Source organism: Schistocerca americana, chromosome X, assembly GCF_021461395.2.
Source record: "Schistocerca americana isolate TAMUIC-IGC-003095 chromosome X, iqSchAmer2.1, whole genome shotgun sequence".
Classification (NCBI taxonomy): domain Eukaryota; kingdom Metazoa; phylum Arthropoda; class Insecta; order Orthoptera; family Acrididae; genus Schistocerca; species Schistocerca americana.
Genome location: NC_060130.1, coordinates 851,185,681 through 851,201,411, shown reverse-complemented (window position 1 = coordinate 851,201,411; position 15,731 = coordinate 851,185,681). Strand labels below are relative to the sequence as shown.

Here is a 15,731-nt window from a genome sequence, read left to right as displayed (position 1 = left end):
ATTTCGGCACTCGACCATGTTGCCATTATCAGGTGCGCTGATGTACTGTATTGCTGAAATATTGTGTCCTATGCACTCACACCAGGCTGTTCACCCGAGATTTATTTCATCATAAAACACTCCTGGAGAAATTGAAGAATCACAAATATGTCACTGATGGAGCACCTTAAAGAAGTACTACTAATAGTCACAATCACCAAACATCTGTTTGTAACACTGCTAGCCAAACGTAGTGATATAATGAAAACACATATGTATAAACTTCAGTGGCACTGGAAAGAGTACCTTTTATCCTTTTCAGAAAAACTATGACAACTCTAAAACATGAGAGTTAATAATACAACAACAAAACTTGAAACTTAGCATACTAGAAGTCCCTCTTTGTAATATCAGGAACATGTGAAGAAGTTACGTTAATAGCAGTAATTTCTTTGAATACATTGCAATATACGGCTGTTACAGTTATACACAAACAGAAATGCCACAGACATCCCCTATTAAACAATGGTACTATACTTCTGTAAGGCACTCCACAAAATGTGTCTTTTAAAGTATAAATGACTTCCATCTTATCCCTAGGGTAGAAATGAAGACCAAGACTGATGCTGACAGCTTAGGAGAGAATGCATAATTTTAACAGTAAACTGTTTCTGATGATGTGTGTTAATGCTACATCAGTTTAAAAACTGTGATTTCTGTTTACATGAATTATGTCTCAGTGTTTCTGCTGTACGCCACTGATGTATAACTTCAGTACAGTCTGCTTCCCATGCTGGTTATTACTGCTTACCTGTACAAACATATTACTCTAGTAATTAACGTTTTTTTTTATCTTCTTTATTGTGGTAAATTTTTAAGCAATTTCTGTTTAAAAAACCAGTGTAATCATTATGTACATAATATCATTAAAGTAATGATTCATAAACCAAAAACTATTATTATTATTAATAATTATTATTATTATGATTTAATAATATCACTACCGCACATGTCAAACGTCGTAAGCATTTGTATCATTTATGTTCATTAACATGACAAGTAACCAATTATCCAAGAGACGTGGTTAACAGCACCATGTAGAACGCTATTTACATACCGTATTTTGTAATTGGATGTTGTCCTCGAGATAAAATACGTACAGTCTCCGATTTTGCCTCCCACGCTATTAGCCTACCTATCCTGGATGACGTATGTCTAAAAATGGTGTCTGTCATGCTACCTTTTTCCAATTCTCCCCAAATTTTAATTTTTCCTATAGGCATAGTTCCTACTTGCCAGATACCAAGTACTATATATTACCAAAAATCGATTATAAAAAAAGCTTAATTTGAGAGTTACCACATACTGCATATAAATACTACTTTACTTTCGAATGTCAACAAACTAAACTCACCCAGAATATGAAGTTAAAGATAAACAAAAGGAACTTCAAAACGGCGTAACATCCCGTTAACGCCATTTCTGAATGTTGTGCGTGGACTGCCTACACAAAACACAGTCACAAAAATGTCTCCTTTAACTGCTCTACTAAACAGTAGGCCTCTGCATCAATTCTGATAACTACGCCCCCACTTCAGATCTCTGCGTTTCGCACAACTCTGTTCACAGTTCCTATTTAGGAATTGCCTACACTACATTCGTAGAAACTGTCGCTCTTGTAGTACCAACTTCTAAACGAAAACTGTCTATTACCAAGGAATATCACGATATTTCTGATTATATTTCACCTAAATACGTTGCATCCTTCCTAAGAGGATCTTCCCTCATCTATAAAATGTAAATATACATCTTAAAATAGTAAATAAAGATGGATCACATATTTTAAATAGTACAAAGTGATAAAGGAAAATTTAAAGGGGACAACTAAAACCTACTGTAGACCTGTCCACACGTTTGTGTTGTAAAATTAACAACTGCAACATTCCCTTAGGGCTAGATGGTAGAAAGCAGCATCATGAAATAAAGGCAATGCTCTCCAACTGCTATGACGTGTTAACTAACACTGGAATTTCATGCAGAACGACGTAAGCATCTGTACCATTCATGTTAATTAAAACGCTGAAAAATTAATACTTATCCAAGAAACATATTTAACCCCTATACCAAAAGCTAAAAATCACCGGAGAAGCAGGTAACGTACATAAAAAAAAACAATGAACATGCATTCAAGTGGAATGTGAAGAATTGTGCAGACAATTGCCACAGCAAGCAAAGTCTTCAATCCACGTAACGAGATTTTGGGGACAGTGCGCACTCTTTGATCTGGCATCTAGTCTCTTACACCCTTCCAACTGTGCTACACTCCACAAATATAACAGGTGTATACACAATATGTTTCTCAGAATTAGTAGGTGTTACATCTTACATTTTTCCAAAATATTAAATTTTACCCTGTGCTGTGCCATTTTCACTGCAGTGAACAGTTTTTAATGGTCACTTCTCTGGCGTTTTCAGTCAGTCATAAGACTGCAATGCATGCAGGGCATAACACCAGTAGGGAGCGCTCACTGCAGCGGACTGTGTGCATTAGCAGCCTCAGGACTGATGAAAATTGACGAAGAAGCGACCATTAACAGCTGTCCACTCTAGTGGACGCTATACGCCACAGGGTTACCAGTTCTTATTCTCAAACTTCCAGGCAGATTAAAACTATACACCACAGCCAGGCTCAAACCTGCGACAGTTGCCTCTCGTGGTGAGCTATCCAAGCACAACTCATGAGCCCTTCCTGCAAAAGGCAAAGGTCTCAGTTACAGGTCAGGCGCATAATTGTAAACTGCCACGAAGTTTGAATTCAGTGCTCACACCACTGCAGAGCAGCTATTGTTGTGGGTGGTTGAGAAGGGGTTCAGCATGGGAAATCAGTGAGATAAATAACTTCATATAAGCCGACATTTCCTATAATTTCTTCTACCTGTCAATCTCTCTGCTAGTATGAAGCATGTATATTCCTGCAGACTGAGTGAGTAGGGAAAATGGAGAGATTATGCACATCCACAATTTTCAAGTAGTGTGTTAACTGCAAGTATGCCTTTTCTATTGAAATTTAAGAGCTCACAAATTTGTTTTCATTTGCATTCGAATTAAGATCGTGCATTTAAACACATTATCTCAAGATTTTTTCTTTTCTTTACCAGTAATAGACCTCACTAAAGATCGTGACAATGATGGGACTTTTGAATATTTTGAATGAATATTGCAACAGAGCACTGGGCACTAGCATGATTATTTGTAAATAATGTGTGTAATACTATAAATTATATATTAAATAAAGTAGTATCTGCTGTCATTGGTAAATTTTGCTTAGTGCATCATGTTGGAGTAAAATAAAATACTGAACAAATCATTAAATAAATGTTAGTGTTATGGAAACACTGTAGACAATATATTTAGGCACCTATTATGAAGACACCATATTTTGTCACATGTATGGTATACACTCTGCGTTTGTGAAAGTGGAATAGTAATCTATACTAATCAGAATTTAGTGCCATCTACAATTGATGGCTAGTGAAATCAACCATTACTAAAAAAACTTCTAAAACTGCGAGTTCCAGTTTTCTACACACCATTTCTTGAATATTGGGTGGAATAACAGAAGCTGCTCCACAAATTGCTCACAACACTATCATCAAATTCAGCGCATTTTATTTTCAATATAGTTACTTTATTGTGCCAAACTGTAGTATGTAGTAAGAAATCAAACCGTTTTACATTTTGCTCCCAAAATATAGCACCACATAACAAACGAAAATTACATTTTAATGTTTTAGCTTCTCTCAGTGTACTTCTTGATCAAATAGTTCACAGGTGAACTGCCAGATGTCAGTGTCCAACAGGAATAATATTTTGGCGAATTGCCATCAGGTGCACTGATGAACTGACTGTTTTGGGACTAAAGACACAAAGAAATTAATGACATTAGCTGCCAGTCGACATTGATTTAAATGAATGCGTAAATTTGAAAATTTGTACCAGCTTGGATTCGAACATGGGTCGCCTGCTTATAAGGCAGATGCAATCTCCACTGCACCATCCGGATACACAACTGCATGGGCTCCCCTAGCACACCTCCCGCCAGATGCAAGTTCTCAACTTATCCACACACACTACTGATGTAGTGCCCCTTGCCATTATCCTCATTACTTACAGCATTTCACCGACTCTTATAAGGTGATCGATTGGTCGTCCTCGCCGTAATTATATGAGTGTTGCCATTCTTTCTTCGCTCATTGGTTTAAATTAATGTCCACTGGCAGCTAATGCCATTAATTTCTTTGTGACTTGATTCACAGAGGCCGCGGGTTGAAAATGGTGTCTGTTATTTCAGACATGTCCAAAAGAACCACACATATGATTAGGGACTGGCACAGTGTTTTTATCTACTTCTTCCCCCCCCCCTCCCCCTCCTTCTGACCCACTACTCTATCTGCTGCCAGTGCACAACATCTCCTTCCCCACTCCTCCTGCCAACATGTTGCTCTGTTCTCGGTTCACGTCTAGGCACGCGTGCTGGCCACACCACTGTTGTTCCTCCGCCTCCCCCTAAAGTCAGTTTGTTGTGTGATACTGCCTTCGACTTCTTAATCAGACTAACTTCAGGTTTCCAGGCCTTACTAAGGATGTAGCCAGCAACATGATTGATCAGTGATTCCCCAGATCTCGATAGACTTATTAATGACACAGTCCCAGACGGTAAGCATCTGTATGAAAACCTTAGTACAGTTCTGATCCATTTCGTGAAGTTCCAATAGGCAATGTTCCTAGACTGCCGGGTTGTTAGACTGCTGCAATTTGGTTTGTGGTTGGTGTTCTCAGAAATGATCTTCGGTAGTGCACACCGTCTGAACTACATATGTCTTACCTCATTGGCAGCGTATCCGATGGACTTAAAAATTCTTGTAGTCCGAGCTCGTCTTCGACTGTTCCAAGCAGTCGCTATGTTTTAGCTTGTGTATAGAAGAGTGTCTTCATTTGGTGTTTCTGGAGAATTCGTCCTATCTTTTCAGATGACGCACCACAAAAAGGAAGAAACGCAGTCGCAGCATCTTCCTTAGGTTCCTTTTCCGTTTCCACCGATTGTACAGTTAGCGTAGGATTTATGGGCTCTGCGAAATTTCCACTCCTTGTAACCACTTTCTCTAGAACTCTATCCTCAGATGTTCAAGTTCTTGGCTGCCTTTTATTGTCAGAGAGGGTGTGAGCTGTCTGTGCCCCATTCCTCCCTGCCAGGTGGTAGCTGTACACTTCTAGGTGTAAGTCATTGTGTGTCTTCTTCCAGTACACACCGTAGACCAATGTGCTGACCGCTCTTCTTTTTACTAGGACATCAAGAAAGGGGACCACTACATCCACTTCGACTTCCAGAGTAAAATTGATATTCTAGAGCGTAGAACCGAGGTTCACACATACTTACAGAACATAGTATCAGACAGAGTCAAGAAAAATATGTACAATTGTGTATATACAGAGTGGCCAGCACAATGTCTTTATTGTTTACATGGTATTTGCTAAAGAATCACTTATTTAAGAATTTTGTATATGCGCATCTAAGAACTCCTCTACACTGTTATACTTGCATCTAAGAACACATTTACCATGTAACAACAGGCTGAGACAAAATGACATTTTAGTTATTGTTTGAAAGCAGACAATGTTTTTAATTTCTTTATACTCCTTGGAATGTTGGTACTCTGCATACATGTAGTAGTTCTCTTTACATCTAGTGCTTCACTTATGTATATTTTTGTACATCAAAGCAATGTAGTTTATTTTTAAGAACATTATTACTGTCTATGGGTACAGAACAGTTGCTGTCATTGTTTATAATTCTTTGAATTTATTTCTGCAGGTCTGCCTTGGTGACAGGTTTCCAATGCACCTAATCACTTTCTCTTGCAATTTAAGTAACATACATTTGCGTATATTAGCTGTGCTGCCCCTCACAAGTAGACAATATGAGATGAGTGGATAAATTTGAGCATTAATATATTTTTAGTAAAGTGTCATAGCCAACAGTTCGTGACTTTTTCTCACTAGAAATTGTGCTAATTGTGGACCTATTTTATCTATATGAGTTTCCCATGCCATAAAACTGTCCACCATCAATCACAGAAACCTGCTTACTGAACTTCTGTAATATTTGAATCCCCAGGCTTGATAGCAAGATTGTCTGCTTTGACTGCCTATTTGCATGCATTCTCATGAAAGTGGTTTTACTTCATTCATAAAAAGATTGCACCCTTCAAAATAATTTTATACGCTACCCATCTCTAAACATGTCCTCATTTCTAGATCCTTTGCAGATTTTGTGGTTACTAGTAGAGATGTATCGTCAGTGTATATGATCACCATTTCATTTACAGCTGTTGGCATGCCATTTACATATAGACTAAATAGTAATGGTCAAGATAAAGAACCTGAAGTACACTATGTGTTACCTCCTTCAAAGTTCAAAGCACGTTTTCCTAGACTTTTTGCTTATTTTCAATAAATGTCATAATAATATTGTTGACTTTCTCAAAGTCACCGATAGATATCGGCATTATCGTGACTGCGGATTCGACATTGAATCCTGAGCTTTCTGGTATCATCACTCATGTCATCATGCTACCAAGCTCGTGGCACTGCCGATAGTGGTCACAATCAGTCCTCCATTCTTAAAAGTCTGGTCGGACTTTTCAAGAGTTGTGAAAATGCCTGCGTTCTGTTTGAGTTATTGGCAGATGTGTTATGCGCTCTGTATGCTTTTGCACTCTGAGCAGACAGAAGGTAGTATAAATTTTCCACGTGTAAGCATATACAGGAGCGTTAATCTAAGAAGAGGACCTTATGGACGGGCTATGTTCGCTTTCCTTTACTCATATTTCTAGGATTTGATAGTCTGTGCCCAGACATCAATTCCCTAAAGCATTGCAACAAAATTTAAAGAAATGCATGACCTTAAAAAGTTGTTTTTAAAAATGAAATGATTTCCAACCACTCTTAAGTGCAAAATATTTTACACATGCTTCATAGATGTTTGAATGCATAGGGTCGACGATTTGTGATGAAAGAAACTCAGGTTTGAATCTCTTCTGCACTTTTCTTTTTTTATATATAAACTCCATATTTTTGTCAAGTGGAAATGATAATAAAGAAAGGCTGAATCATAATTTTCTAATGAAAATAACATCATTTTATATTCTGTTATGGGTTACATGAAACAAATTAAAATTTGATGCAATCTTATATATATCATTAACACCGCAGAATGAATTTCAGTCTATATCTCCACTCTTTCTACTAATGGACACTAATTTCTTCTTCCTCATTCCATTGAGAAACAAGCACATGAAAAGTACTAGTATTACTAACGAAGCTTCCTGTCTGATTAATATGATTTTAATCTGTGAGGAAACTTCATTTCTATGCACACTAGGCTGCAGAAAGAAAATTCATCTGCACTATCATTGATGTATATAAACCATTTCACATACCTGCATAAAAGTTTAATTTGTTTCATATGACCCATAATGGAAAATAAAATGGTTTTATTTTCGTTAGGAAACTGTAATTCAGTATTAATTTAATTTCCACTTGAGAAAAATATAGAATTTAAATAAAGGTAAGAGAAGTCCTTGTAAAGGAGATTTGATCCAGAGGCTCTTTCATCACCAGTCTTGGTCGTTATGATATTCAGTTACAGGGATTTAAAAAACATCTGCAAAACGTTTTGCAGTAAACAGTGGTGGCAAATAATCTCGTTTTTAGAGACAACTTTAACGAGTTTTTCGTATTTGGCAGCAAGTGATAATCGAAATGATCACTGTGTTAAAAAGAAATCAATGGATACCAGTCATTGAATGCTGGCCCCTATTTTGACTGCACCTGAGGTGGAATTCCTCCTACACGTCCGTCAGGGGGTCTGATGATGGCAAATCCAGCACTGAAACTGGTTGCTCAACTGAAATAACAACTGGGAGTTTAGGTGGCTGAAGGTGTTTTTATTCGAAATTGTATATGGATTTCTGTATGGTCATTGATCAACATGCTGTTTCTCTATAATGTATTCTGTGTTGAACTAGGGAGATTGCTCGAATATATCCCATTCTTGGAAAATATGAAAATAGCTGGGTAAAACTGGTGAAGTTATTTCCAGACCCTCCAGTGAAAAATGATTTAATTTAGTGAGCAGCTCTTGTTCGATTGGTTCGAGTGCTTCGTCAGTTGATTTCTTTACACTGTCATTAGGTGGACAATAATTTACTACCCACACGTCTTGCTTCTTGGTGGGTACTTCTATCATATCTTGTAGAGCTATGTTCAACACTGTTGCAACAATAGTTCCTCACAGCAGTTCTGCTTCTGCATTACTGATGTTTATCTATTTGCCACTTGTTTCTTTTTACTGACACTGACAGTTCTCACAACATAGGAATGCCTGTGGTCTAGCAAGCCACCGTTTGCTGTTGGCTCTAAAAACAAATTACTCCCCTGGTACATTGGCATCAGCACGTAGATATACATAGTTTTTCCTGTTCCTGGCGGGATGTGCTCGCATTCAGTTAAATATTTGTTGCAACCCGTGTTCACTCAGGTACGAGCAGCCCTTAGCGCCTCGCCATCTTATCTTATTTGCAACTGTTCATGACGTCGCCTTTCCGGCTTAGATTTTTTTTAGAATGTGACTTGTAAGTACTGCATCTCTTTCCAGTCAGTACACACTTTAGTTATTAATGTCTTATATACTATTATGTTTTAGAACAGTTAGTTTAATTCTGAAGACGACGCTCATAGTAGCGTCGAACCCTGGTCAATTTTGACTTAATATTTGTGACCGAGGGCTTATTTGTTCTAATATAATATACATCGACTTCGAATGGCGTAATTGCGCCACTACTCAGCATGCATATTACCTTAGTGGCGCTAACATTCCCTTGAGTCTGACCTCTAGAGTTCCCAATGTAGTCATAATCGTTATAACCGAACCAGATTTATCTTCCTACAACAATGATCTGATCATGGTTAGCTGTCAGGAAATCTAACCTCAATATAGCTTTGTAGCGTTCTCTCTGCTTCTTATCACTTGCATTTTTACTGCTGACAATACGTTTTAAGGTATCTAGTCCAGGATGAGTGATGGCGAGGTATGGGGTCATCAGGGCGAGGAGGTAATCAGTATATACATACACTCTAGTGGTCAGTGCCCTGGTGACCTACTGCCAATAACCCAGCACAGATGTACTGCAACTTATGATGACACAACCTCCAACTGACACAAAAGTCCCACATTCATTCTGCATGCCAAGATGTATCTGTGGCCAACGACCCGTGTATCCAGAATCATCAGATGTGTGAACAAGTGTACAGCACTGGGAGGTGAATGTTCGAGTATCCTACATCTATGCTCTTACAAAAGAAACAGATGAAGATAAGTAATGGCATATAGAAAATGTTTTGACATATTATCTTTAATATTTTCACAGATGTCAAAAATATTGTATGGAATTGCATAAAAATTACAAAAAACTGGAGGTAGAAAACAATGGTGAACATTTTTGTCTGATAATTGATTTTTGCTGATACCTTCAAAACCTATCGTGATAGAGCAAAACGGTTTACATATTCGAAATCACCATAAAAAGCTACAGTAGAGAAAGTAAAGATCATGCCAGATATCTATAGCAGTTAATGGTGGCAGAAAAAAATTACAAACACAAGAAGGCAGGAAACCATACTGATTGATGACAATGTGTTTCAAGAAGAAGAAGAATTTAAATATCTCGGGGTTGGCGTATCTAAAAGAAAGGATGAGAAACAAGAAATAGAAGCGAGGATAAAAGTGGCATCCAGAGCATCATATTCACTCGACAAACTACTGTCATTCAAAATTTTATCAAAGTAAGGACATATAAAAGTACACGGTCTAGTCACATTAATGTGACCACCCCTTATGTTTGATGTCAACATGCAATAATAATTCACAGACTGGAGGTGGCAGCACTAGCAGTGAAGGTATATAAAGTGTGCCAGGGGGACTAAGAAAATCGTGTAGTCGTTGACATAACACAGAAACAGAGCGATTTATCTGACATTATCCATAACTGAAGCTGAGGCAGCTGTGGTGTACCATGGGCCATAGGTGACAGGAGTGAATGATGTTTGTGGAAATGTGTACAGATGAATAGATGTGCAACTACTGAGCAACTGATTGCCCAAATGAACCAAGGAGCTTATCAATTACAGTTCAGTACAAATTGCTGCATATGGGCCTCTGCAGCAGTCAGGTGACTCATGCACCCATGCTGAGTGCTGTTCATCGGCTACGAAGGCTGGAATTTGCGCGCCAACACCGCAACTGGAAGTCCACTGGTGGCGACAGATGGACTTCTCACATGAATCACGTTTTATGCTCCATCGGACACATGGCCGTTGTCGTGTACAGCTGTGCAACTATCATTGGAATGTGCTATGCTAGAGTAGGGGACGTTATGGTGTGGGGAATGTTTTCGAGACATTCCCTAGGTGATTTCATGTTTGTTGAATGCACAATGAATCAGCACAAGTATGTACCTATCCTTGGGGACCACGCCCACCCTTACATGCAGTTTGTTTTTTCTTGGCACAATGGCATCTGGCTCTGAGCACAATGGCATCTATCAGCAGGACAAGACACAGCTTGTGGTGTACGTGTGTGGTTCAAAGAGCACCAGGATGAATTTACTGTACTCCTCTGGCCACCAGACTCCCCAGATCAATACCTAATAGAGAATCTGTGGGACCACCTCAGTTGGGCTGTTTGTGCCATGGATCCTAAGCCAAGAAACCTAGCACAGCTGGCCATGGCACTGGAGTGAGCTTGGGCCCACATCCCTGTCAGTACCTTCCAGAATCCCACTGACTCTCTTCCTGCACGTCTCGCAGCGTCCTACGCTGCAAAAGGTGGTTATTCAGACTTTTGACAGGTGGTCACATTGATATGAGTGGACACTGAAGAATCAGATCAGTATTATTATAGGGGCAAAAATATGGAGAGCAGATAATTACACAAGGATGAAGATACAATTTTTCGAAAACAAAATCCTGCAGAAGATATTTGGACCAATTTGTGAGGGAGCAGAATAGCGAAGAAAAAGAAACAGGCAACTCAGGGTGGTATATAATGAACCAAATATCGCTGCAGAGGTCAGGACAAGGGGCTGAGATTGACCAGGTACATCTATAGAATAGAGGAAAGACCACAATTGAGAGAAGTGTCGGAGAAGAAACTTAATGGGCGAAGATCTTTAGGCAAACCAAAAAATAAGATGGAGAGGCCAGGAGGCCAAGGACCTTCACATACTTGGAGCAAGGGAAGACGATACCAAGGACAGAATGCAGTGGAGGAGGCTACTTGCGGAGGCCAAAAGCCGACTGTGGTTGGTGGAGCCAAAAGAGTAAGAGTAAGTACAATATTTATCAGTAACTACATAGGATGAGTCAAGAGGAGACGTACATGCTTTGAGGGCTGATAGCATTAGTGATTCTGTACAAAATACGTTTAGGAATATATGTCCTACTCTTAACAGTTTCTGAGGAAACTAATGAAGATAATGGAGAGCAGTATAAATGCAGGGGATAGCAAATGAAGCATTGTGATCTATTGTTCAAAACGTCCACCGTCAACTATAATGCATTTTGTAACACTTGTAGACAGTTGCTGTATTGCTGATCTGAGGTCATTTGTACCGTCTTTAACTTGAGTGCGCCTGAGAATGTCCTCCTATGTGTCAACTCTGCGCTTATGGACTTTGATCTTAAACCAACTCCACAAACAGTAGACTAGTGAAATAAGATTGGGTGACCTCTCCACGGCGACCGATCCAACATCCAGGATACGTTTCAGTGTAGTGCTGTGACACTGGCCATACAGAATGTGCAGAAGCTCCACCGAATGTCACACATATCAAACCCTCCTAAGAAGGCAGATTATAAGAACGAATTATGGGTAGGCGTCTCATAACAGTAGAAAGTAATAAAGCAGGATAACAAAAGCTTGTTCCCAAGAGATAAGTGGGATTCTTTGCCACATATGGAATAGCTCTCTGAAGCAGGGTATTTTCCCAGATAGACTGAAGTATGCCATTGTTAAACCACTGCATAAAAAAGGGGATACGTCTGATGTGAACAACTACTGCCCAATCTCTCTTTTGACTGCCTTATCCAAAATTCTTGAAAAAGTAATGTGTTGTTGAGTAGCTTCACACCTTTGTAAAAATAAAGTTTTAACAAAATGTCAGTTTGGTGTCCAGAAAGGTTTTTGAACGGAAAATGCTATATATAATTTCACTAATGAAATATTAAATGCTCTGAGTAAGTGGAAGTCACCCATTGGGATTTTTTGTGATCTCTCAAAGGCTTTTGATTGTGTAAATCATGGAATACTTCTAGATAAGCTCAAGTACTGTGGTATGAATGGGACAGCACTCAAATGGTTTAAATCATACCTAACTGGAAGAGTGCAGAAAGTTGAAAGAAACAGTTCACATAATATGCAAAAAACTAGTGATTTCTCAAACTGAGAAACAATCAAGAATGGGGTGCTGCAAGGTTCGGTCTTAGGTCCTCTGCTGTTCTTAATATATATTAATGGCTTGCCATTCTATATTCACTATGATGCAAAGCTGGTACTTTTTGCCAATGATACAAGTATAGCTATCACACCCAACAGACAACTGGTGAAATTGTAAACGTTGTTTTTCAGAAAATCATTAAGTGGTTCTCTGCAAATGGGCCCTCATTGAACTTTGACAAAACACAGTACATACAGTTCCACACAGTAAATGGAACGACACCTTTCATAAATGTAGACTTTGATCAGAAAACGGTAGCTAAGGTTCTTCCCGCGAACCATACGCGACTGGAACAGGAAAGGGAGGTAATGACAGTGGCACGTAAGGTGCCCTCCGCCACACACCGTTGGGTGGCTTGCGGAGTATCAATGTAGATGTAGATGTAGATGTAGAATATTCAAAATTTCTAGGTGTATGCATTGATGAGGGGTTGAACTGGAAAAAACACACTGAAGATCTGCTGAAACGTTTGAGTTCAGCTACTTATGTTATTAGGGTCATTGCAAATTTTGGCGATATACATCTCAATAAATTAGCTTACCACGCCTATTTTCATTCTCTGCTTTCGTATGGCATCATATTCTGGGGTAACTCATCATTGAGTAAAAGAGTGTTCATTCCACAAAAGCATGTAATCAGAATAATATTAAGTGTCATGTAATATTTTGTGTAATTTGTGTAATGTAATACCTTGTATAGACACCTTTTATTAACCTGACACGTTCCACATGATTACGAAGTGTCGTGTTCGTGATCTATGGAACAAGTACTAATGTACTCTGACACGATCAAATGCTGTCTGTGTAAGAAACATCCAAGAGGAGGAGGGGGGATACCGAAAGAGTGAGGAATTTCTGGCGAATAATGAGCAGTAAGTATCATAGAACAGAGCATTCGACAAAGACCGAAGTAAAGCATCATGCACCTACGAAAAAGCAGGAAAGAAGTTTCTGGCGAAAATTGAGAACTATTTGGTATAACAGAGAAGAAAAGGTAAGAGACGGATTTAGGAGTGACATATCATATAGGCGAACTGGACTTTGTGACACAAACTGCGACAGCACACGTCCTGAGAAACACAATGCACTACCTACAGAAGTAAAAGAAGATCGACAATGCAGGAATTGAATCTGCAACATAAACAGTACGAGACTCAACTCCAGCTCGTACAGGAAACAAACATGTCCTACAAAGAAGTAAACAATAAAACACAGACTAGAAAAGATCCGCGACAGATTTATGAAAGCATAGAGAACGTTATACAGTTCACTATGCTGGAAGAGTTGATGACGTTTACTACAGCATTAAGACATCTAGTAAGGTAGAAGCATCCAGAAGGGGAGTATATTACTTATACTGTCCCTGATTTCGTAGTGAGAATCCATCTCAGAGAGAACAGCCTGCCAACAGAAGTGGGAAACCTTGAGAAGTTACTGAAGCAGGTTTCTGCCAGAAGAAATGAATCGTTCTCCTTAGATACCTTGTACAATCACTTTGTGATGACACATGGTCGTACAGCATTCGATCACAGGCGAGTAGGGCAAGGCTGTCGAATATATACCTGTCACCCCTAATGTCACTTAGCAAGACCATAACAGTGACAAAAATATCACAACACTGTTCAGAACACTGTGTGGAACTGTTAGATCGACGAGTATCTGCTAAGACTATAGGATATTAGCCACCTAGGACAAACTAAGCCTCTAGTGTACTCCATTGATGCAACTGCAAAGTCAGTATTGTGGCATATCCGCCTTACTGATGACGTGAAAGACAACTAGAAGAAGCCATTATGGAACTCAGCCTATGGGTATTGAATGCACCCTACAATCTGCAACCTACGAAAAGAAGGTTGGAGCAACGTCAAATACTGATGTCACTTGAGCAAATACGGCAGCGGCGAGCCGTGTGAACGGCTGGAAGGTTGCGAGTGGAATGACATCGAGTGACTACATTATCACACACGATACCACCACTGCAAGGGATATCCGAGATGACACAGGAAACGTGATATATAAGATAAAGGACGCTAACTGGGAAGAACTAAGCAGAGTGTTTCAGTGTCCAGGAAGTCCATCGCTGGGTGATAATGTAGCCATTGCTGGATGATAATATAGATGCTAAAGGGCAAAAGACTGACAGTTGCAATACATAGAGCAAAGGAGGCATCAATACATTTCAGCAGAGGTCATTCTAAAGCAGTATTTTGCATCGAGCACAGCTAAAATTAAGATGCAAAACATGAAGAGCCAGGAAACTATACCAGAGCTGCGTGACTCAATGAGTGTATCTTGCAAGGAAGGATTCCAGCAGCGTGGAAAAATGCTGAAGTGGTACTAATTAGTTAGGGGCAAGATAAGGATACAGTGATACCCAAATCGAACAGACCAGTTTGTGTTTTGAACATTCTTGGATAGATATTTGTGTGCCTATTATTCAAAAGATTACAAGATCACGAAACTGCTACACAGGATAAGCCCTCACCAGTATGGATTTAGAAAAGGGAAATCAATTAGACACAATTAATAAGCCAATTTCACTAGCGACAGATACTCATTCTAGGTACACTCTAGCGATGATGATTGATATTGCTGGCGCTTTCTATAATCTATGGTGGCTATCTTTCTTTGGTTGCCTTAGGGATTTGGAGTGTCTAGAAGTGCTGCATAATTGCCTGAGAGACTATTGTCATGAGCGACATGCTTCTTTATCATACCTAGGAAAGAAAATAACGAAGACAATAACAAATGGCTTTCCACAGGGATTGGTGTGCGATCTGGAGTTTTCGGAAGTAGCACTGGAGCCCATACTACAGAAGTTAGGTGACAGCAGTAACATAAGTGGTGGCATTTGCAGATGATGTGCTGTTCATTGTAAGTGGTGACTCCAGAAGAATTATAGAACACAATTGTAACGCAGCTCTCCTCGAACCTGAGGGCTGGTGTTGAAGTGTTAAATCGTCATTAGCACGTCACAAAACAGCGTATTTCCTGCTGAAAAGTAACCTAAGAAGAAACCCGAAAATAAAATTAAGTGATATAATGGTTAGGAGAAGCGCAGTAATGAGATATCCAGGGGCATTTCTGTACGAACGACGTAGCTTTGCGCATCACGTGGAGGAAGCAGGCATGAAAGGCA

At 39.3% G+C, this 15,731-nt stretch overlaps 1 protein-coding gene across 1 annotated transcript in view; it reads right to left on the bottom strand.

Annotated features, from left to right (window-relative positions):
• LOC124555201 (CD82 antigen) overlaps positions 1-1,645 on the bottom strand; it is a 94,501-nt gene extending 92,856 nt beyond the window's left edge. Inside the window, exon 1 of the mRNA XM_047129046.1 lies at positions 1,394-1,645. Within this exon, the coding sequence (XP_046985002.1) occupies positions 1,394-1,459 (66 nt within the window). The 5' untranslated portion in view covers positions 1,460-1,645. The remainder of the gene's footprint in view (positions 1-1,393) is intronic.
• Positions 1,646-15,731: the final 14,086 nt, after the last annotated feature.